At 48.9% G+C, this 22,713-nt stretch overlaps 1 protein-coding gene across 1 annotated transcript; it reads right to left on the reverse strand.

Annotated features, from left to right (window-relative positions):
* Positions 1–1,356: 1,356 nt before the first annotated feature.
* CRLS1 (cardiolipin synthase 1) lies at positions 1,357–22,627 on the reverse strand. The gene is made up of 7 exons (XM_075338082.1): positions 22,221–22,627; positions 19,824–19,961; positions 18,112–18,241; positions 15,855–15,940; positions 12,897–12,965; positions 2,651–2,742; positions 1,357–1,769 (listed from the first exon to the last, which is right to left on the reverse strand). Exons 1-7 carry the CDS (start codon positions 22,530–22,532, stop codon positions 1,682–1,684), a joined length of 915 nt encoding a protein of 304 aa, XP_075194197.1. The 5' UTR covers positions 22,533–22,627; the 3' UTR covers positions 1,357–1,681.
* Positions 22,628–22,713: the final 86 nt, after the last annotated feature.

Below are 22,713 nucleotides of genomic sequence, written 5' to 3' on the forward strand. Positions count from 1 at the left end.
CACGTGCAACCTTACCATTCTCGCCGCCTCATCCTGGCACTTGCTTCTCTGCTTCTGACGTGCACTGCGCATGACCGGAACTGAAGGCGTCTTCTGAGCATGTGCAGTGCGCGTCAGAAGCAGAGAAGCAAGCGCCAGGATGAGACGGCGAGAATGCTAAGCGCACACGCGAGATTCTGAAGTAGCGACGGTCACGTTGCTGATGTAAATCCATGGTATCACGCCCACAGGAGTGTGATATCATGGAAAGCATGTAGACGCCCACAGGGCGTTGAGACGCCCATGGGGCTAGAGACAGTATCATTTACATAGGACATATGAAAGTAATAAAAGGTATTTTATTACTTTCATATTACACAATATAAGAACACAGGCATGGGTAGGAAGGGGTTACTAGCTCACACAGGCTCCTGCTTGTAGGTCAGAATGCTTTTTTGATCCGACAGGTTCCCTTTAAGCTAAAATGGGTGATGTGCCCTGTCACTATTCCCCTGTGGGTGATCACGTAACCACATGGATGCTATTTGCATACTTGCAGTCCCATGCCAACTAGAATTGTCAGTCTTCACTTATTTCTTTTTCATTAAAAGAAGCCCAGGATTCTAGACAGCACGGGACTACAAGTACACAACTCTCATACATGTTTACAAAAATGCCCACCCACACAATTCAGCAGTCAAAGTGACTGCAGACTTTTCACTTCAGCCTAGACAAGCTTTTTAATGGGAATCTGTCAGGAGGTTTTTGCTATGAAATCTGAGAGCAGCCTGATGTAGGTGCAGAAGCACGTATTCCGGTGATGTATTCCTTAAATAGACTGGATTTTGCTGTTTCAATAAAGAGTGTTCTATCAGAACTAGATTTCTCCTGCCTCCTGGTCCAATCATGCCCCCACCACTGATTGGCAGCTTTTTGGCAATATACATTATACACAGAAAGGTGTTAATCAGTGGTGTGGGCTCAGTATTCAGAGAACTGCTAGATCTGCAGCAGACAAAACTAATTACTACACCTGCTGCACCCAGTAAACCAAGTGACATGGCAGGAATCCGGGTCTCAGCCCCTACATCATGCTGCTGTCAGATTACATAGCAAAAACATGCTGACAGATTGCCTTTAAGGCCCCATTCACTAGACTGTGTTTGGTATAGTTTCCTTTTTTTACGGATAGTTTGCCATTCTGTAACAGTAACTGTAACTAGTAAGTTAATAGTTGCTGAAATAAACAGATTTCATACAGATAACTGAGAAAACAAAATCCTCTGGGTTTTCTAGATGACATTTGGACCTTTTTTATATTACGTGTATGGTTTATAGGGAAAGAAATGAATAACAGCAGATGACCAAAAACCATAATGCGGTTTCCCTTATAAAATTCCTTTAATTCTAAGTGCAAATCAGAAATAAGTAAAAACTTTGAGATCACAGCCAAATAAGTGATTTCTCACAATTCATCAGATATTGACAAAATCATTTCCACGCAGACATATTTTCAATTTTTCCATTATACCATATTCAAATATTGAATATTAAGAGCATAAGAAGGATCCTCAGAAGACGGTGATTGGCCCGCTCCGGCTCAGGAGTCCATTGTACATCAGTGTCCAGTAATTATAATGAGGGGAGGACGTATCTTACATCGCTCCTCAGCATCTTATAGTCCCAAGAGTAAGCTGTGTTTTTACTTATTGTTCAAAACTTTGACTGTCTTTTGTCCATAATGGTAGTAGCTGTACCCCGAGGCCACAGTGGAGAACGCAGTGATACACCTGGAATACAGACATTAACATGAAAACATTATAAGGGTATGTGCACACAATCAGGACCTGTTGGGTCCTGGACACGGCGGGTCCTGACCTGCAGGGCCGCGAGTCTCCTCCGCAGGAGACCGCAGCTGCTCGTCCCCACGATCCGGGTTTGGGCAGTTGCGGTCTCTCTTCTATTGTCCCTGCAGAGAACACTCGTGTCTACGCATCAAACAACTGACATGCTGCGGCTCAAGAAGTTTTCAGTTTTCAGTGCGGGAAAAACAAGCACAGTAGTGGGCATGAGATTTCTAGAATTCCCATCCACTGTGCTTATACTGTACGTTGCAGCGTTTTGGATGCAGCTGAAGAATGCTGCGTCCATAACGCTGTGAATACTGATCGTGGGCAAATACCCCAATATACATCTTATGGCTCTAAAGATAATCAGGGACAAAACCCTTACTTAGTTCATGGTTACGGGGGTGCATCCACAATGTTAGCATGCCTGCACATTTCTAGTACAGAATGTGGCAGTATGCCCCTTACAGATCATCCGTATAGTGGTAGTGGGATATAGGGATTGCTTTTAGGTAACCAGGAATGACTCTGCAATTTAAAGGGCATGATCCATACACCTTATTAGGGACACAATAGAGGCATGAGCCAGGACGGCAAGCTGCTATAGGCAGCAGACGGGCATTGCCAATGTGCCATGTCCCCCACATACATACACGATGCAGGAAAATACAGAATTATATTAGGTTAAGTCTACACCATGTTGTGGCTGCTTTATTGTGCCAATTATAGGCGGCCGTACCCTCCAAACATTGATAACCTATGCCAAGTCTAGGACCCCCAATATCAGACAACACCTGTAAGCCGTGTGATTGTGTGCCACTCACCATAACGCTTGAAGATAGACACTATCCACATAATTAAATACCGGAGCTGCGAGTGACGCGGCCACCAGTATTAACTGGACTGCGGTGTTCATCTAAAAAAGACATAATACAGAAAATCAGATGTCTTGGCTGTTAAACAGCAAATTCAGAGATCACTGATGATTAAGAGGTTTGTAAAGCTGGTGACCAAAGTCTTACTGAGAATGTGTAAAATATAAGAAACCATAGAAAAACCAAAAGAAAATGGGTCTGCACTACTGCAATATAAGGCTATGTGCCCATGTTGCTTAATTTGCATGCAGTTACGCTGCATATTGCACTACAGAGTAACTGCATGCGTCCTGCGTCCCCTGCACAATCTATGAAGATTGTGCATAATCCATGCGCATGTTACGTTTTAGAACGAAGCGATTTGCATGCTGCCAAATCGCTGCGTTCTAAAAAGCAACATGTCACTTATTCCGTGTGCTTTGGATGCAGCCCCCGCTCTGTCTATGGTGGGGGCAGCATCCAGAGCGCATGGAATCTGCTTTTTCACTGCATTCATTATGCAGTGTTTCTGCAGCGATTTGAAGCGCACATGTGCTGTCAAATCGCTGCAGAAATTTCTGCAGGGACAAACGCAACGTGGGCACATAGCCTAATAGTAGAAGGATAATGAACAGTTCCCGTGCACCACACAAAGGGCAGATATAGAAAAACACAGAGGGAATTTATGTGTCTAAATGGGCATTGGAACCACATAAATACTCAATATATCAGAAACATGTCCGCCTATATTAAAAAAACAAATTTTTATTAAGTGGAAAAAATTGAAAAATCTTTAAAAAAAACCAAAAAAAAAGGCAGTCCAGGCATCCCAAAGGACTCCCTAAGATAAAGCACAATATGCACACAGGGAACAACCTGTCAAAAATAGCCAGGGTACAAAGAAGGGAATTTTGTTTACTTACCGTAAATTCCTTTTCTTCTAGCTCCAATTGGGAGACCCAGACAATTGGGTGTATAGGCTATGCCTCCGGAGGCCGCACAAAGTATTACACTTAAAAGTGTTAAGCCCCTCCCCTTCTGCCTATACACCCCCCGTGCTCCCACGGGCTCCTCAGTTTTGGTGCAAAAGCAAGAAGGAGGAAAAAGAATTATAAACTGGTTTAAAGTAACTTCAATCCGAAGGAATATCGGAGAACTGAAACCATTCAACATGAACAACATGTGTACACAAAAAAACAGGGGCGGGTGCTGGGTCTCCCAATTGGAGCTAGAAGAAAAGGAATTTACGGTAAGTAAACAAAATTCCCTTCTTCTTTGTCGCTCCATTGGGAGACCCAGACAATTGGGACGTCCAAAAGCAGTCCCTGGGTGGGTAAAATAATACCTCGTAAGAGAGCCGTAAAAACGGCCTCTTCCTACAGGTGGGCAACCGCCGCCTGAAGGACTCGTCTACCTAGGCTGGCATCCGCCGAAGCATAGGTATGCACCTGATAGTGTTTCGTGAAAGTGTGCAGGCTCGACCAGGTAGCCGCCTGACACACCTGCTGAGCCGTAGCCTGGTGCCTCAAAGCCCAGGACGCGCCCACGGCTCTGGTAGAATGGGCCTTCAGCCCTGAGGGAACCGGAAGCCCAGCCGAACGGTAAGCTTCGAGAATTGGCTCCTTGATCCACCGAGCCAGGGTTGATTTGGAAGCCTGTGACCCTTTACGCTGGCCAGCGACAAGGACAAAGAGTGCATCCGAGCGGCGCAGGGGCGCCGTACGAGAAATGTAGAGTCTGAGTGCTCTCACCAGATCTAACAAGTGCAAATCCTTTTCACATTGGTGAACTGGATGAGGACAAAAAGAAGGTAAGGAGATATCCTGATTGAGATGAAAGGGGGATACCACCTTAGGGAGAAATTCCGGAACCGGACGCAGAACCACCTTGTCCTGGTGAAACACCAGGAAAAGGGCTTTGCATGACAGCGCTGCTAGCTCAGACACTCTCCGAAGTGAAGTGACTGCTACTAGAAAAACCACTTTCTGCGAAAGGCGTGAGAGAGAAATATCTCTCATTGGCTCGAATGGTGGTTTCTGAAGAACCATCAGTACCCTGTTCAGATCCCAGGGTTCTAACGGCCGCTTGTAAGGAGGAACGATGTGACAAACCCCCTGCAGGAACGTGCGTACCTGTGGAAGTCTGGCTAGGCGCTTCTGGAAAAAACACAGAGAGCGCTGAGACTTGTCCCTTAAGGGAGCCGAGCGACAAACCCTTTTCCAGTCCAGATTGAAGGAAGGACAGAAAAGTGGGCAAGGCAAAAGGCCAGGGAGAAAAACCCTGAGCAGAGCACCACGACAGGAAAATTTTCCACGTCCTGTGGTAGATCTTGGCGGACGTTGGTTTCCTAGCCTGTCTCATAGTGGCAATGACGTCTTGAGATAACCCTGAAGACGCTAGGATCCAGGACTCAATGGCCACACAGTCAGGTTGAGGGCCGCAGAATTCAGATGGAAAAACGGCCCTTGAGATAGCAAGTCTGGTCGGTCTGGTAGTGCCCACGGTTGGCCGACCGTGAGATGCCACAGATCCGGGTACCACGACCGCCTCGGCCAGTCTGGAGCGACGAGGATGACGCGGCGGCAGTCGGCCCTGATCTTGCGTAACACTCTGGGCAACAGTGCCAGCGGAGGAAACACATAAGGGAGCTGAAACTGCGACCAATCCTGAACTAAGGCGTCTGCCGCCAGAGCTCTGGGATCTTGAGACCGTGCCATGAACGCCGGTACCTTGTTGTTGTGCCGGGACGCCATGAGGTCGACGTCCGGCACCCCCCAGCGGCAACAGATCTCCTGAAACACGTCCGGGTGAAGGGACCATTCCCCTGCGTCCATGCCCTGGCGACTGAGATAATCTGCTTCCCAGTTTTCCACGCCTGGAATGTGAACTGCAGAGATGGTGGAGGCCGTGGCTTCCACCCACATCAAAATCCGCCGGACTTCCTGGAAGGCTTGCCGACTGCGTGTGCCGCCTTGGTGGTTGATGTATGCCACCGCTGTGGAATTGTCCGACTGAATTCTGATCTGCTTGCCTTCCAGCCACTGCTGGAACGCTTTCAGGGCAAGATACACTGCCCGTATTTCCAGAACATTGATCTGAAGCGAGGACTCTTGCTGGGTCCACGTACCCTGAGCCCTGTGGTGGAGAAAAACCGCTCCCCACCCTGACAGACTCGCGTCCGTCGTGACTATCTCCCAGGATGGGGGTAGGAAGGATTTCCCCTTCGATAATGAAGTGGGAAGAAGCCACCACCGAAGGGAAGCTTTGGTCGCCTGAGAGAGGGAGACGTTCCTGTCGAGGGACGTCGGCTTCCTGTCCCATTTGCGTAGGATGTCCCATTGAAGAGGACGCAGGTGAAACTGCGCGAAAGGAACTGCCTCCATTGCTGCCACCATCTTCCCCAGGAAGTGCATGAGGCGCCTCAAGGTGTGTGACTGACCTTGAAGGAGAGATTGTACCCCTGTCTGTAGTGACCGCTGCTTGATCAGCGGAAGCTTCACTATCGCTGAGAGGGTATGAAACTCCATGCCAAGGTATGTCAGCGATTGGGCCGGTGTCAGATTTGACTTTGGAAAATTGATGATCCACCCGAAACTCTGGAGAGTCTCCAGGGTAGCGTCGAGGCTGTGTTGGCATGCCTCTAGAGAGGGTGCCTTGATCAACAGATCGTCCAAGTACGGGATCACCGAGTGACCCTGAGAGTGGAGGACCGCTACTACAGTAGCCATAACCTTGGTGAAAACCCGTGGGGCTGTTGCCAGGCCGAACGGCAGTGCCACGAACGGCAGGTGTTCGTTTTCTATGGCGAAGCGCAAGAAGCGCTGGTGCTCTGGAGCAATCGGTACGTGGAGATAAGCATCTTTGATATCGATCGATGCAAGGAAATCTCCTTGGGACATTGAGGCGATGACGGAGCGGAGGGATTCCATCCGGAACCGCCTGGTCTTTACGTGTTTGTTGAGAAGTTTCAGGTCCAGGACAGGTCGGAAAGACCCGTCCTTCTTTGGGACCACAAACAAGTTGGAGTAAAAACCGTGGCCCTGTTGCTGAAGAGGAACAGGGACCACCACTCCTTCTGCCTTCAGAGTGCCCAGCGCCTGCAGAAGAGCCTCGGCTCGCTCGGGAGGCGGGGATGACCTGAAGAATCGAGTCGGGGGACGAGAGGTGAACTCTATCTTGTAACCGTGAGACAGAATGTCTCTCACCCAACGGTCTTTTACCCGTAGCAGCCAGGTGTCGCAAAAGCGGGAGAGCCTGCCACCGACCGAGGATGCGGAGTGAGGAGGCCGAAAGTCATGAGGAAGCCGCTTTGGTAGCGGCACCTCCGGTGGTCTTTTTAGGACGTGACTTAGACCGCCATGCATCAGAGTTCCTTTGATCTTTCTGAGGCCTTTTGGACGAGGAGAATTGGGACCTGCCCGCGCCCCGAAAGGACCGAAACCTTGACTGCCCCTTCCTCTGTTGGGGTATGTTCGGTTTGGGCTGGGGTAAGGATGTATCCTTTCCCTTGGATTGTTTGATGATTTCATCCAAACGCTCGCCAAACAATCGGTCGCCAGAAATTGGCAAACTGGTTAAGCGCTTTTTGGAAACAGAATCTGCCTTCCATTCCCGTAGCCACAAAGCCCTGCGGAGTACCACCGAATTGGCGGCTGCAACCGCCGTACGGCTCGCAGAGTCCAGGACAGCATTAATAGCGTAAGACGCAAATGCCGACGTCTGAGTGGTTATGGACGCCACCTGTGGCGCGGACGTGCGTGTGGCTGCGTCAATTTGCGCTTGACCTGCTGAGATAGCTTGTAGCGCCCATACGGCTGCGAATGCTGGGGCAAAAGAAGCGACGATAGCTTCATAGATGGATTTCAACCAGAGCTCCATCTGCCTGTCAGTGGCATCTTTGAGTGAAGCCCCATCTTCCACTGCAAGTATGGATCTAGCTGCCAGTCTGGAGATTGGAGGATCCACTTTGGGACACTGAGCCCAACTTTTGACCACGTCAGGGGGAAAGGGATAACGTGTATCCTTAAGGCGCTTAGAAAAACGCTTATCTGGACAAGCATGGTGATTCTGGACTGCCTCTCTGAAATCAGAGTGGTCCAGAAACATACTCTGTGTACGCTTGGGAAACCTGAAACGGAATTTCTCCTGCTGAGAAGCTGACTCCTCCACCGGAGGAGCTGAGGGAGAAATATCCAACATACGATTGATGGACGCAATAAGGTCGTTCACTATGGCGTCCCCGTCCGGAGTATCAAGATTGAGAGCGGCCTCAGGATCAGAATCCTGATCAGCTGTCTCCGCATCATCAACCAGAGATTCCCCCCTCTGAGACCCTGCACAATATGATGATGTCGAGGGAAAATCTAAGCGAGCTCGCTTAGTCGGTCTGGGGCTGGGGTCTGTGTCAGAACCCTCAGCCTGGGATCCATGAGATACCCCGGGAGGACATTGTTGGTCCAGCTGAGGTGGGCCAGGGAACAAAGATTCAACAGAGTCCCTGTGCTGAGATACCGGCCTGGACTGCAAGGCTTCTAGTATCTTAGCCATAGTCTCAGAGAGTTTTGCAAACTCCGTCCCCGTCACCTGAACAGTGTTAGCAGGTGGCTCCCCCTGGGCCCCTCCTAGCAGAGGCTCTGGCTGAGCAAGTGCCACAGGGGCCGAACAGTGCACACAATGAGGGTCAGTGGAACCTGCCGGTAGCGGGGTCGTACATGCGGCACAGGCAACATAATAAGCCTGTGTTTTGGCACCCCTGCCTTTCGTGGGTGCCATGCTATTATCTTCCCTGAGCAACACAATAGGGTATATAGCCAGAAATCAACTGTGCACCATACAGTGTAAAATAAACATATAATGTTACACTACTGCACAATGGGGCTAGCACCACAGGTGCTGCTTACCACCCGCTTAAAGCGGTTGTGAGGCCACCAGAGTCCCTGCCTGGGTCTCCCAGACTTTGTCCCCCTCTGCAGCGTCCGAGGAGCTGACAGGAATGGCTGCCGGCGTCCTGAGGAGAGGAGGGAGCCGTGGGCGTGACCCAGAAAGTGCGGGAACTGGTGCCCGCACTGTGCACAGTGAGGGGGGTGGAGTATGCAAAGCATGCTCCAGCTTTCAGTGCTGCTCGTTCTGTGCAGCGTCCCGCCCTTCCCCTGCCTGTCAGGGCTGGGGGTGGGAGGAAAGGAAACTAGGCCGCAAAAAGCCGGGGACTCTAGTAATAAACGCGGCCGCCGTAAAAGCGCGGCCGCGTGGAAGTCCCCGGCGCACTACAAGTCCCAGCCGCGCCGCAGTGTTTCCATGGCAGCGGCGGTCAGTGCGGCAGTCCCTATACATAAACACACTCAGCAACGCTGAGTGTGTAATGGCACATATTAACCCGGTCAGCGCCGCGGTCCCCGGTGCACTAGCACACCCAGCAAAGCTGGAGTGTTGCTGTGCGCGGTCCCCACCGGGATACAGAGTACCTCCAAGTAGCAGGGCCATGTCCCTGAACGATACCCGGCTCCTATCCAGCAGGCTCCACAGGAGTTGTGGATGAAGCACGGTCTCAGTGCCTGGAGACCGATAGGATCCCACTTCCACCAGAGCCCTGAGGGGGATGGGGAAGGAAAACAGCATGTGGGCTCCAGCCTCCGTACCCGCAATGGATACCTCAACCTTACAACACCGCCGACAAGAGTGGGGTGAGAAGGGAGCATGCTGGGGGCTCTATATGGGCCCACTTTTCTTCCATCCGACATGGTCAGCAGCTGCTGCTGACCACTCTCTGGAGCTGTGCGTGCATGTCTGACCTCCTTCGCACAAAGCAAAAAACTGAGGAGCCCGTGGGAGCACGGGGGGTGTATAGGCAGAAGGGGAGGGGCTTAACACTTTTAAGTGTAATACTTTGTGCGGCCTCCGGAGGCATAGCCTATACACCCAATTGTCTGGGTCTCCCAATGGAGCGACAAAGAAAGGGGATATTCAGAGTGGCACAGGTCATATAGCTGCATCGGCATAAATTATCACAGATAACATATGTACAAGACACTAGAGCATGCTGAAAGAATATTCTTCAATATAACACCTGTACAAGGAAATAAAAAGACATAACCCTAGACCCTTGTTAGAGAGGGGAGTGATTGAGAGCTGGCTGCTGGCCCCACGTGTTACGCCAACCAAATGCTAGGCTTCCTCAGGGGTGCACTGATCCTGTGTGACCCTGGTCACATCACAGCAGCGATGACACTGCACGACACCCGACTGAAGCCGGCAAATCAGTCACCACAACAGTGATGGCGGCACGTACAGCCTGTGGTCACTGCGGCAATGTCAGAGGCTTCATCTCCTCTGACAACAAGTGAAGAACATGTAAAACCACAAGTGAACAGGTAGCAAGTGCAGGCAGACATCACCTAATGATTTGCTGGGATTGGAGATAACTAGGGATGATCGAATACCTCAAATATTCGGCTTTGCGAATATTTTCCGAATAGGTCGCCGCTATTCGTGAATCATTGATGCGCAATGTAAGTCTATGGGACACCCGAATAACAACTATTCGGGCTTCCCATAGACTTACAATGCACACCGAATATTCGCATAGTGGTGACCTGTTCGTCAAATATTTGCGAAGCCGAATAATTGAGGAAGTCGATCATCCCTAGAGATAACCCTTAGCTGCCACAATCAATAGTGACAACAGCATCTAAGCAGTTAAACCCACATCTCTACAGCATTATCCTGTCAGCTCACCATTCATTTTATGGCTTCTTTACCAGGCTGCACAGGGTTTAAAGGGGGCATTTTTGGGAACTGCAACAAGTATGTAAGATGGGAATAACCTTTTTGAGGAGGATCATTACTTTAAGACAAGCACAAACAAAAGCAGGCAGCTTAGAATTCACAGATTCAGAAAAATGCCTCAGTAGCTCCATGACTGAAAGATAAATAAAGTAGTGATTGTGGGGGCAGACAGCAGCACTGTGACCGCGCACATCAATGGCCGTAGGCAAGAAGACTTCGTGCTCTCCTGCATAACTGTGTTGTTATATAGGGGTTGTAGACTTTTGGCGAATGCCGCAGCCCCAGCTCATTGTGTGCACTGTGCACTTTGTATTCTGGTGTGAGCATCGTTGCAGTTAGGAGATAAAGTGGCGACCAAAAGTTGTTTTTTTTGTTTGTTTTTTTTTTAAGTGTGATTACTTCTGTCTGGTTGTTGGGACGCCATTGTCTGGAGATGAATTGACACTGCATGAAGTCATCATACAAGACCTTAAATTTTAACCAAAATGCTCTTGACTATAGGGATATATACAGAATCTGTATTTCATATAATTAAATTCTGCACTTCATTTAATTAAAGAAACTTAATAGACAAAAGTTTTGCATATACTATTTATTGATCACAGCATAGAGAGTAAATTGCTTACAACGTCATAACTTAGTATTTTGTAGCAGAACCTCTTGCTTTAAAATTACTGCACCCCACCGACGGGGCACTGAAGCCACTAGGGTACACAAGACATCTTGCTCCATTTGATTTGCAAATCTGCAAACAATTAATCTTTATTGCTATGTTCACTTGCCCCAACTCATCCCAGAGGTGCGCTATAGGGTGTCAATCAGGTGATTAGCTTTGCCCATTGCAACAGGTTAACATTTTTCTTAATTAACCAATTTTCAACTAAATTGGATGTGTGCTTAGGATCATTGTCTTGCTGAAATTTCCAGCCCCTGCCTACTTTGGTTTTACCATGTGGAGGCGTTACATTCTCCAATATATCTTTGTACATGGTAGCATTCATATTTCCATCAATTCCATGCAGAGAGCCAATGGCAGATGCCGAAAAGCAGCCCGAAACCATGACATTGCCACCACCATGTTTCACTGTAGGTGTTTGGTACCTTACATCATTACGTTTTCCAGTTGGGCGGTATATATAGTGCTGCCATCGCTACGAAACAGACTGAACTTTGATTCATCTGACCACAACACCTTAGGCCAATCTTAGGTTCCCTTTGTTCTTTGGCAAACTAACTCGTGCATTCAAGACTACTGCTCTTAGCCATCATTCCACAGTTTGGTGATTCACTTTGACCCCATATTCTTTGTTTATTTCTTGCAAAATCTGTACAGACTTTTTCTTAATAATGTCACCAACTTTGGAGGAAGATTTCCATGGTCGTTCACGCCTAGGTTTGTCCGCTGTTCCATAACCTTCTCTTTCTTTATAATACGTGACACTTGACTCTGAGAACAGGTGAATTCCATCAACGCCTCTCTTTGGCTTTTGCCTGACTTCACTAAGGCTGCTTTCACACATCCGGTTTTAGCATAGCCGGCCAATCCGGCTCTAAAACCTATGCAACGGATGCGGCGACAAAACCGCATCCTTTGCATAAGTTTTTGACATGCGGCCCGTCCGGTTTTTGCTGCTTGCGGCAGGCTACTGAGCACGCGCAGGCAGTGGAAAAAAACGCATGCGTCAGCCGGATGCGGTGTTTGCCGCAGGACGCCGCATGCAGTGTCCATAGGCATGCATTGTAAATCGCGCCACATCGGCCGGATGCGGGTTTTTTTGTTGGACAAAAAAAACGTGCCAGGCAACGTTCCATCTGGCCGCCGCATCGGCTAAATCTGCTGCATGCGGCAAACACCGGATGGAACGCAAGCCCATGCGGCACAATACGGCACTAATGTAAGTCTATGCAAAAAAAAAAAAAAAGGCAACCGGCAGTAAAAAAAAAAAAAAAAATGGTTGCGGTTTTTCTGCAAAGTGCCGAATTGTGCAGCACAGGAAAAACTGGATGTGTGAAAGCAGCCTAACAGAATAATAAGCTTCTTGACATCTGGGATAAATTTGGCTTCATCTTTGCCATGTTTTAGGCAAGATTAGACGACCTATGATAAAATATGCAAAACATTTGGCCCAGCAAATGTGGAAAACTAACACAAAAGGGATTAAATAATGTCAAAAACACAATTTGGATGCTTAGAGCTGACAACCATTTGCTTCCGGTTTACTAAAATCACCAGGAAAATGGCATCACAACAACCAGACAGAAGCAATCCCACAAAAAAATACAAAACCTCTGGTCGTTACTGTACCTTAGAGGTAATTGTTACCACCATCTACCATATAAAAGCAGCGTTTGTGGACTTTCTAATTCTTGTTGATGTGGATGTAAGGTCACAGTGTACACAGGAAAGACAGCGACGGAATAGACATATACTGACCTTACTGATAAACGTCGGCTCTAACTGAGCAGTTGCATAGCAAGGGTTAAAATATCTGCCAAGAGTTCTCTAAAAGAAAAAAGATAAGTCACCATCAATGTGTAGAGGATTCAAAGGACCAGACTCATCCTCAAGGTACCAACATGCAGGGCTGATGCAATTTTCTGAGCAAAAGTTTATAGATCCAGCAAGAAGTAGTATACGTGAATCTGTACATTTCCAATCCTGCTGGATCCATTTCTGGCTTTGGTTCTTGAAGCTTAACCCCTTAACGACCGCGGGCAGTAAAATTACGTCCTAAATGACATAATGTTACTGCCCGCGGTCCTCCGGCAGCAGCATTCTGCGATCGGCACACATCTCAGCTGATTTTCACAGCTGAGATGTGTGCCTGCTAGGCACGAGCAGAATAGTTATCTGCTCGTGCCGATTAACCCCTTAAATGGCGCTGTCAATACATGACAGCGCCATTATAAGCGCGATCACGGTAAACTTTTACTTACCGCCCGATACCGGAAGTCACGTGACGCGATCACGTGACTTCCGATAGTTGTCATGGTAGCACAGGGTCATGTGATGACTCCTGTACTACACATGACTTGCTTTCACTTTCGCTGTGCCCGCTGCACAGTGAAAAAGAAAGAGCGTATCTGCTGTTTACAGCTCTGTAGCTGTGATCAGCAGATAGTGCAGAGCGATCGGATTGCTGATCGCAATAGCCCCCTAGGGGGACTAGTAAAATAAAAAAGAATAAAAAAAAAAAAAAAGTTAAAAAAAGTTTTAAATAAATAAAAATAAAAAAAAACAAAAAAAACAAACCTAAAAGTTCAAATCACCCCCCCATTCTCCCCATTGAAAATTAAAGGGTTAAAATAATAAAAAATATACACACTTTTGGTATCGCCGCGTTCAGAAACGCCCGATCTATCAAAATATAAAATCAATTAATCTAGTCAGTATACGGCGTAGCGGCAAAAAAAATTCCAAACGCCAAAACAAAGTTTTTTTGTCGCCACAACTTTTGTGCAAAATGCAATAAGAGGCGATCAAAACGTAGCATCTGCGCAAAAATGGTACCGTTAAAACCGTCAGCTCGAGACGCAAAAAATAAGCCGTTACTGAGCCATAGATCCCGAAAAATGAGAACGCTACGGGTCACGGAATATGGCGTAAAACGTGCGCCACTTTTTTTGGACAAAATTCCGATTTTTTTTAACCCCTTATATAAAAGTAAACCTATACATGTTTGGTGTCTACAAACTCGCACTGACCTGAGGCATCACACCCACACATCTGTTTTACCATATAGTGAACACACTGAATAAAATATCTCAAAAACCATAGTGCTATCGCACTTTTTTTTGCAATTTTTCTGCATTTGGAATTTTTTTGCCGTTTTCCAGTACACTATATGGTAAAACTGATTGTTTCATTTAAAAGTACAGCTCGTTCCGCAAAAAATGAGCCCTCACATGACCATATTGACTGAAAAATAAAAAAGTTACGTCTCTCAGAAAAAGAATGACGAAAAAAAAAACGGAAAGCGAAAAATCGGCCGGTCGTGAAGGGGTTAAAGGCAAAGTGTTTATTTGGTTATCATTAAAGGGGTATCCCCTGGTTTAAACAAATTATCACTACTGGATAGGTGAGAAATGTTAGATGAGTGTGAGAATAACAGCTTCCATCACTGACTGCCAGAACAAGAGTCCGGTGTCCCATCTCTCTAGCTGCAAGACTGCGGACACAGCGCCATCCAGTGGCCTATGATAATTTGCTTTTTATAGTCACCTATTTCAGCAACATACGCTTCGCAGTTTGCCTATGTAGCCACTATCAAAAGTGTTATCTACTTTCATTACTAAAAAATGCCTTTGAGTGCAAAAATTGCTCAAAGTTATGGCCACTAGGGGTCTCCCTTCTGTCAAGGCCAATCAGTATAAAGTTCCAGACTAGCAGGATGAATAAGTGAGGGCCTGCGCTTACAATCCAGAATTTACTGTGGTCTCTTAGGATAGGTTCACACAAGCACATTTGTGGCTTTAGTGATGTTCATTAAAATAAATGGACAGCACATGCACCCAATTAGGCTGTTCAGAGGTGCGTTTTTTTCCATTGACAATTCATATGTGGGGAAAAAATAATAATTCTGAGAGATTCTATAATATATATATTACACACACACAGACAAAGCATGCATGATGATTCTCACGCCCAATCTAATCTATAGGTGTGCACTTTATATACCGTATTTTTCGGATTACAAGACGCATTTTTCCTCCCAAAAATTTGGGAGTAAAATGAAGGGTGCGTCTTAAAATCCGAATATAGGTTAACGGGGACTGTCTATGCAGCGACCGGGTGCGTCCAGGTGCCTGTCGGTGCCGGCTGCCTCTTTGCGTGCGTGCGGCCTCCTGGCTGCCACTCTGTGCGGGCGGGCGGGTGGCTGTGCCGCAGGTGTCTTAGTATATCTGCGGTCCCAGTTTCAAATGATAGCCCGGGAGTCAGCGCGTGCACCTCTTGGATGAGAGCTCCATCTGCGCATGCACCACTCCAGGCGCCATTATTTCAACCGGGACCACAGATAGACTGGGACACTCACAGCACTGGCCTGCTCCACCACTGACCTGACGCAGCTGCTGCTGCCACGGACCCAATGCGGCTGCTGCCACGGACCCGCCACATCTGTCGCCACAGGCACCGCCGCAGCTGAAGCCACCGACCCTCTGCGGCTGCCAGCACTACCTCTGCCTCCTGTGACACCGCTGCCCCTCTCCGGTAAGACAACACCGGATTATAAAACGGACCCCATTTTTATTTTTTTTGACCGCCGCTTTTCGCGCTGCCATTATACTGTATACACTGTACTGGCGTGCGCCGAATCCGGCGAAAAGCCAGATGTGTGAAACTAGCCTAAGTTGTGTACACACAGGGAAACAGGCACACACCACATATACTTACTGGAGGTGGAAGGGTTTTATAGCGGACGTAAAAAACAGAACCAATCAATGCAACGTCCCTCAAAATGATCATGACTGTCAGGGGAACTAAAAAACAGAAAAAAAACAGACATTGGAGGGGTGAAATGAAGATAACTTACAGGATGATTATTTGTGGGGAGACCCCAGGACATAAGTCAGTGTTCAGATGTGGAGGATTCTGCACTGAAAATCTGCAACAAATGACATTACAAGAGCCAATGTGTGTGCAGCAGAAAGACTCCGCACAAAGATCAGAAACCCAAAGCTCGATCTTTTCTATTTACACTGGATTTCATCCCTTGCAATAAAATTTGTAGAGAATCTGCATGGAGGACATAACATTAGAATTTCCATGGATTTGTGTCCAGATCCGGACAGATTGCTGCAAAGTGCCACATTTATGTGTAGCTAGATGTGGAAACAACAGCACCCACTCTGTGCCAGTCCATGCGCTGATGAGCTGGCATTAGGCAGAAAATCTGTGGTGATATCTTTCCTCCCTCAATGATCCCTCTCACCCAGTGCTAATACATGATTTTATTGATGATCTTATTATTCTAGTCCACACATTGGGGGAGTTTCGTGCGTGTACAAATATTATAGAGTGAAATTAATTTAAAGGGAATCTGTCAAGTTGTAAAAACGCTACCGAGTTAACCTGTGTATATGGGGTTAAGGCTCCGTTACACGCTACGATATATCATACGATATGCCATCGAGGGTCACGTCGTTAGTGACGCACATCTGGCATCAGTTGACATATCGTAGCGTGTGACAGCTAAGATCGACTGTGATCGAGCAGAAATACTCACCTTATCGTTGCTCGTTGACACGACGCTCATTATAAAAACCATCGCCCTTCTGCGTGCCGGTTGTTCATTGTTCCCGAGGCAGCACACATCGCTCCGTGTGACACCCCGGGAACGATGAAGTGCAGCTGGAAGGAAGGAGGTGGGCGGGATGTTACGTCCCGCTCATCTCCGCTTCTATTGGGCGGCCGCTGTGTGACGTCGCTATGACGCCGAACACACCTCCCCCTTGAGGGAGGGATTGTTCGGCGGTCACAGCAACGTCGCTGACCAGGTATGTGCGTGTGACGCTGCCGTAGCGATAATGTTCGCTTCAGCAGCGATCACCAAATATCGCATGTACGACGGGGGCGGGTGCTATCGCGCTCGACATAGCTACCAATCGCTAGCAATGTCGCAGCGTGTAAAGCACCCTTTAATGTGCAGGTTTGAATCCTGCCCAGCGTCTACACATTAAACGCCGTGCTGCTGGGAGGAAATGAACTTTAATCCTCCTGGCAGCATATGGGCTTGAGTCATTGGGGTGGAATCTGCGTAGGATCAGTCAACGCTCAGTGTATTTAGAGCGGCAGCTGTATCCGCGGCGCTGCACTGACTGACAGCTTCATCTAAAGCAGAGCGGCTGTCAGTCAGTGCGGGGGGCATGCATACAGCCACCGCTCTCCATACACAGAGCGGTGACTGATCCCGTGCCGATTCTACCCCAATGACTCAAGCCCATATGCTGCCAGAAGGATTAAAGTTCATGTCCTCCCGGCAGTAGGGTTGACTGTGCAGGCGCCGGGAAGGATTCAAACGCCATTAACCTGCAAAATTAACCCCATATATGCAGGTTTATAGCATTTTCATAGGTGACAGGTTCCCTTTAATCTCAAATCTATTAGTCAAAAACTCCAAAGAGTCAAAGGAAAGCTTCATAAACTGGATTCTCATAAGAAACTAAAAAGACAGCTCACAGAGGACAAAATACAACACCACTAACTGAAATGCAACACAAAAAGAAGGCTGGGACCCCCAACTATGACTATTAGGAAGGTCCCGTGACCCAATTCCGACTGCAATCTGCTACTGTCCTATTGCGAGTTAATGGGAATGACAGGGTTATGGTTTTCATCAGCCCGATAAACTTTAACACTAGAAGTCCCAGAGAGGGGTCATTTAACATTCTACCTTTGGAACCCAGGGAGCTCGAAATTTCTGGGACTTCTAGTCTTAAAAGAAGTGGCAGTGAACAAGTGGAAACCACTCTCCATTCAATATGAGAACACAGGACCCCAGTTATCGTCAGGAGTAGACCCTTATGACTGACCCTCTGGGCGGGTGACACGTTGCGATAGTGGGAAAATCCTGTTAAACGTAAATGTGGTGGATAGAGCAATTATGAAACATATACCCTGATTTACGAGATCTGGCTCAGCAGCTTCTTACCTGGGATTAGATTTGCGTATGTTAAGCAGACGTATAGGACGCTGATGAGGATTTTGTCTGCAAGTGGATCAAGAGCACTTCCTAGCGCAGACTTCTGATTGGCCCAGTTCCTTGCGATATATCCATCCAGCTATAACAAGAAAACGTAAATTATAAAGTCAATAATCGTGGTGGTCTCCAGATCACATCCATAGACCTGCTGGAAATCATCACCCAAACCTGGCTGCGAGAAAGGTCAGGCGGGATCACTGCTGGGTAAACAGTTATTGATAGCCGCATACTTTGTGTGTACAGCCGGCTGTGTGGATAAGACCAAAAATTACCAAAGTCACACACGGGGTGTTCCCGTCACAGACATGAAATGCTATGAACGTCAGATCGGAGCAGCACCCGGCCACCTCTGGGACCCGCACCTGTGCCCAATATGGGGCTCAGCTCCATACTGACAAGGGGTGAAGGACCAAGTTTTCATTATTGGTGTGAGGCCTAGAGGTGGAACCCACATCCTGTAGACATGCATAAAATGTCTGATGGGAACAGAAAACCCTAAGGCTAAGTTCACACTTCCGTTGTTTTGTATCAGTCACATGCGTCGCTTGACGCATGTGACTGAAGCGTTGTACAACGGGTGACAACGGATGACAAAGAAAAGAATTTCATTGTCGGACTCCGTTGTGTGCGAGAGGGGGCGGAGCCGAGCGGGGGGCGGAGCCAGGCGCTGAGGATGTCAGTGGCATTGCTGCGGTCTGCATGGCTGGGGACAGGTGAGAGTGTGAGTGAGTGTTGTGAGTGAGTGTGTGTGTGTGTACAAATGCGAAGTGCGGGAGGGGGCGGAGCCGAGCGGGGGGCGGAGCCAGGCGCTGGGGATGTCAGTGGCATTGCTGCGGTCTGCATGGCTGGGGACAGGTGAGAGTGTGAGTGAGTGGTGTGAGTGAGTGTTGTGAGTATGTGAGTGTGTGTACACATGCGGAGTGCGGGAGGGGGCGGAGCCGAGCGGGGGGCGGAGCCAGGCGCTGAGTATGTCAGTGGCATTGCTGCGGTCTGCATGGCGGGGGACAGGTGAGTGTGTGAGTGAGTGTTTTGAGTGTGTGTGTACATGTGCAGAGTGCGGGAGGGGGCGGGGCCGAGCGGGGAAGTGTCGGCTCCCTGCACAGTTAACCAGACTAAATATAGGGTAAAGCAAAGCACCCGATTTTTACCCTGTTTACGGGCGTACACCGCTTAGCGCTGGCTCCTTGCACCGTAACCAGGGTAAATATCGGGTAACCAAGCAAAGCTGGTGACGTGTGCAGGGAGGCAGAGAGCATGCGCAGCGAAATCCGACGGATTGCACTGCTCAAAAACGTTACATGCTACGTTCTTCCCGCCCAGCGGTCAGTCGTTCCACGACTGATCAGTCGGGCGGAGGGTGCAACGCAGCATCATCAGTCACAATCCGCCGCTCATACAAGTCTATGGGAACAACGGAATCCGTTAAACGGATTCCGTTGTTTACCAAAGCAGCGGATTGTGACTGATACAATTTAACGGAAGTGTGAACTTAGCCTAAGAGCTATTTTTGTTGACAATTTCATAGTACGAGAGGACTAAACTGTGGCTCTCACACGGCCATTAAGTCCCTCACCTTCACTAATTAAGAGACTTATCTAGATATCTTGTTAGGGAGAAACCACGTCCAAATTATACAAAGACCGGAGAGGCTGACCACTCACCAAATCCGTGATCCCGGCAAGAACGAAAACTCCAAGAGCAAAGTTAAAGTTTTCTGCGACTATCAGGTAACCGAGAACAGGGGACAGAGCGATCCTGGTCATAGACAAGAGGTTCGGGATCGTCCAGGGGTTCTCATACTGTAAATCAGAACATAACCAGGTTTAATGCCCAGTATAGAAGTACATAGCCTTCCCGCGCCCACCCACCATTAATATGGAAACACACGGCTTCCCTGTGCCCACCGACCATTAATATGGAAACACACGGCTTCCCTGTGCCCACCCACCATTAATATAGAAATAGTGTAAGGCTATGTGCGCACGTTGCGTAATGTCATGCGTTTATGCTGCATATTGCACTGCAGCGTAAGAGCATGCGTCCTGCGTCCCCAGCACAATCTATGAAGATTGTGCATAATCCATCCGTACGTTGCGTTTGAGAGAGCAGTGATTTGCATGTCAGGGAGGGGAGGCATGTAGTCAGTTTTTAGTTGAGTCGAGTGATGAGAGTTGAAGGAGGAAGTCGGGAGTGGTGACTCCTGAAGGAACTGTCTAGGTTGCAGACGGTGGTCTAGGCCTAGAGGAGTCGGATCCCCGGTCGCAGTGGATTGTGGCGAGGTGCTTGGACCTGTCGGAGGAGGACAGCCGGCAACCTAGCACTATCACTGGTCCGGGACCGAAGGCACCATGGGGTACACGGACCCTAGGTCAGGGAGTAGCTTCAGGCAACCCGACAATTCATCTTAGGAGAACAGAGCCTTTATGATCTGTTCCCACCCACTCCAGAATCGAGCATTAGCGCAACGAGGGGGATAGGACTTTCCAATCCAAAACGGTCCAGAAAATCCCAAGCGTGAGCCCTGAGAGCAAGCTCTCATACTTAGCCATAGTGGGGAGCGGGGCCCGGCAAGTTCCATACTACCAGACCCACAAGTTGAAATCAAAATAAGTGCCAGGAAGCAGGTCACGGATCACCAGGCAGCACTATTGGGGATGGGACCCGGATGAGCTCCCCTCAGCGGCAGCGGTACCCAGAGACTTGGTTTACCCAGTTGTCAGTGTCTGCTTATGAACTGAGTGACTACGAAAGTGACCCCTGCACCCCACGGCACTCCCCCTCACCAAGTCCCGGGGCATCCCCCTACCCGTGGAGGGTTACAACACCTTGCTGCCCCACTCCATCACCAGGTACTCCCAGCGGCAGCGGCGGTACTCCCCAATTTACCGTACACCACGGTTAGTGTCACGAACTGTACATCAACTCCCCTGTAAATACCCCCTTTCATTCAAGTGGCCGCACGACTCCTGGGTCCGGAGACCCTCGAGCCACAGCGAACCCGGATCTGAGCAGCTCGGCTGCTTCCACGGGGGCGGCACACAGACACACTGCATCCATTATGCAGTGCTTCTGCAGCGATTTGAAGCGCACATGCACTGCCAAATCGCTGCAGAATTTTCAGCATGTATGTGCGCACATAGCCTAATACTAGTGTGGAGATTAGTCAGTACTAGGAGGGGTCATACCAGGAGTATTAACACCAGCTTTAAATCGCAGGACTGCAGTACTTCTCTAAATTGAGAAAATGACAGCACTTCCTAACATAAATGTGAACAGGTGGAGCAAACTGAACAGGAAATATACTCTAACAAGTATACAGCTGCACTCAGGTATACAGCTGCACTCAGGTATACAGGCACTGAGTACAGGGATCTGCACATGCATTACTACTAAGGAAATAGATGTAAACATTGAGACACTAAGGGCATAAAAGTAAAAGGGCCAGGGTTATGTGAGCCCAGCAGCATGGCAGATCTCCGTTAAGTTTAAGGCTATGTGCGCACGCTGCGGATTTCCCACAGATTTTCTGCAGAAAATACATGTAACATTGCTGCAGTCATTCCCCAGCAAATCCTATGCGTTTGAAAGAATGCTGTGCGCACACTGCGTTTTTTTATACTCGCAGATTTACCTGCGGATTTTCTGCTGCGGAATTAATGTGCATGTGACTTCTTTTCCGCAGGTACCTGCAGTTTTTGCCTTAGATAATGGTAAAAACCGCGGGGACCAACTTGCAGAAAATCGCGGCAAAAAACGCGGGTGCAGGATTCTTTCAGAGGGTCCGTTTTTTTCTTAAGAAAATGGCACTTTCTAGTGTGCACATAGCCTAACAGATACGCCATGACGCTGGCTGCGGGGCTCACACATCCCTGGCCTTTTTATAACCCAAGTGTCTCAGTGTTTCCATCTTTTTCCCTAGCAGTAATGCAGGTCCAGTCCCTGCACTCTGTGCCTGCTCAGTGTCAGGGTGCAGTTGTATATTCCAGCAGTGATGTCAGCCGGTGCTCCGGTGACCTTGCCGGTGCTCGCCCTCCCGTGCACTGGGTGTGTATAATCACCAGGTCGGGCTCCGGGGTCCGCTGGGCGCCGCTCTCGTCCTCGCCGCTCCCGGATTTGTGGCGCCCCCTCCCGCACACGGTGCCCCGTGGCCGCAGCAGGTGCAGGGCGGTGCGGCCGTGCAGGGCCCGGGGCAGGTGAGCGCAGAGCAGCGGCCTAGTGACGGAGCGGCCTCTCTCCGGGGTGTCCCGTGCACCCAGTACACGGCGGGTCCGGGCGTCTTGCAGCAGATGGCGGCCTCTTATGAGCCGACGTGCCGGGCAGCTGAGCGCAGACAGCGAGCACCGGCCCAGCAGTAACGCCAGCACCGCCATAGTGACAGCCGCCCGACAGCCGGGGCTCAGCGCTCCCCATGCGGCCCTCACACCCGGCCCTGGCTGTGCGACACGCGGCCTGCTTTACGGCGTTAACCCCTTGTTGAGCCTCCTGTCGTATCTGGAGGCGGTGTTACCTTGGTGAGGGAATGCCACCATCCCCCTGTAATAACATGCTGGG

The sequence above is a fragment of the Anomaloglossus baeobatrachus genome, chromosome 3 (assembly GCF_048569485.1).
Source record: "Anomaloglossus baeobatrachus isolate aAnoBae1 chromosome 3, aAnoBae1.hap1, whole genome shotgun sequence".
NCBI classification, from domain to species: Eukaryota; Metazoa; Chordata; class Amphibia; order Anura; family Aromobatidae; genus Anomaloglossus; species Anomaloglossus baeobatrachus.

Excerpts from the sequence above, each read along its gene's own strand:
- CRLS1 (XM_075338082.1), bottom strand. The coding sequence starts at position 22,532 with ATGGCGGTGCTGGCGTTACTGCTGGGCCGGTGCTCGCTGTCTGCGCTC. Across the intron at positions 19,962-22,220 it reads GGACCCCGGAGCCCGACCTG|TATGAGAACCCCTGGACGAT; the intron begins GTGATTATACAC and ends TCTGATTTACAG. Across the intron at positions 15,941-18,111 it reads ATACGCAAATCTAATCCCAG|TTCCCCTGACAGTCATGATC; the intron begins GTAAGAAGCTGC and ends TCTGTTTTTTAG.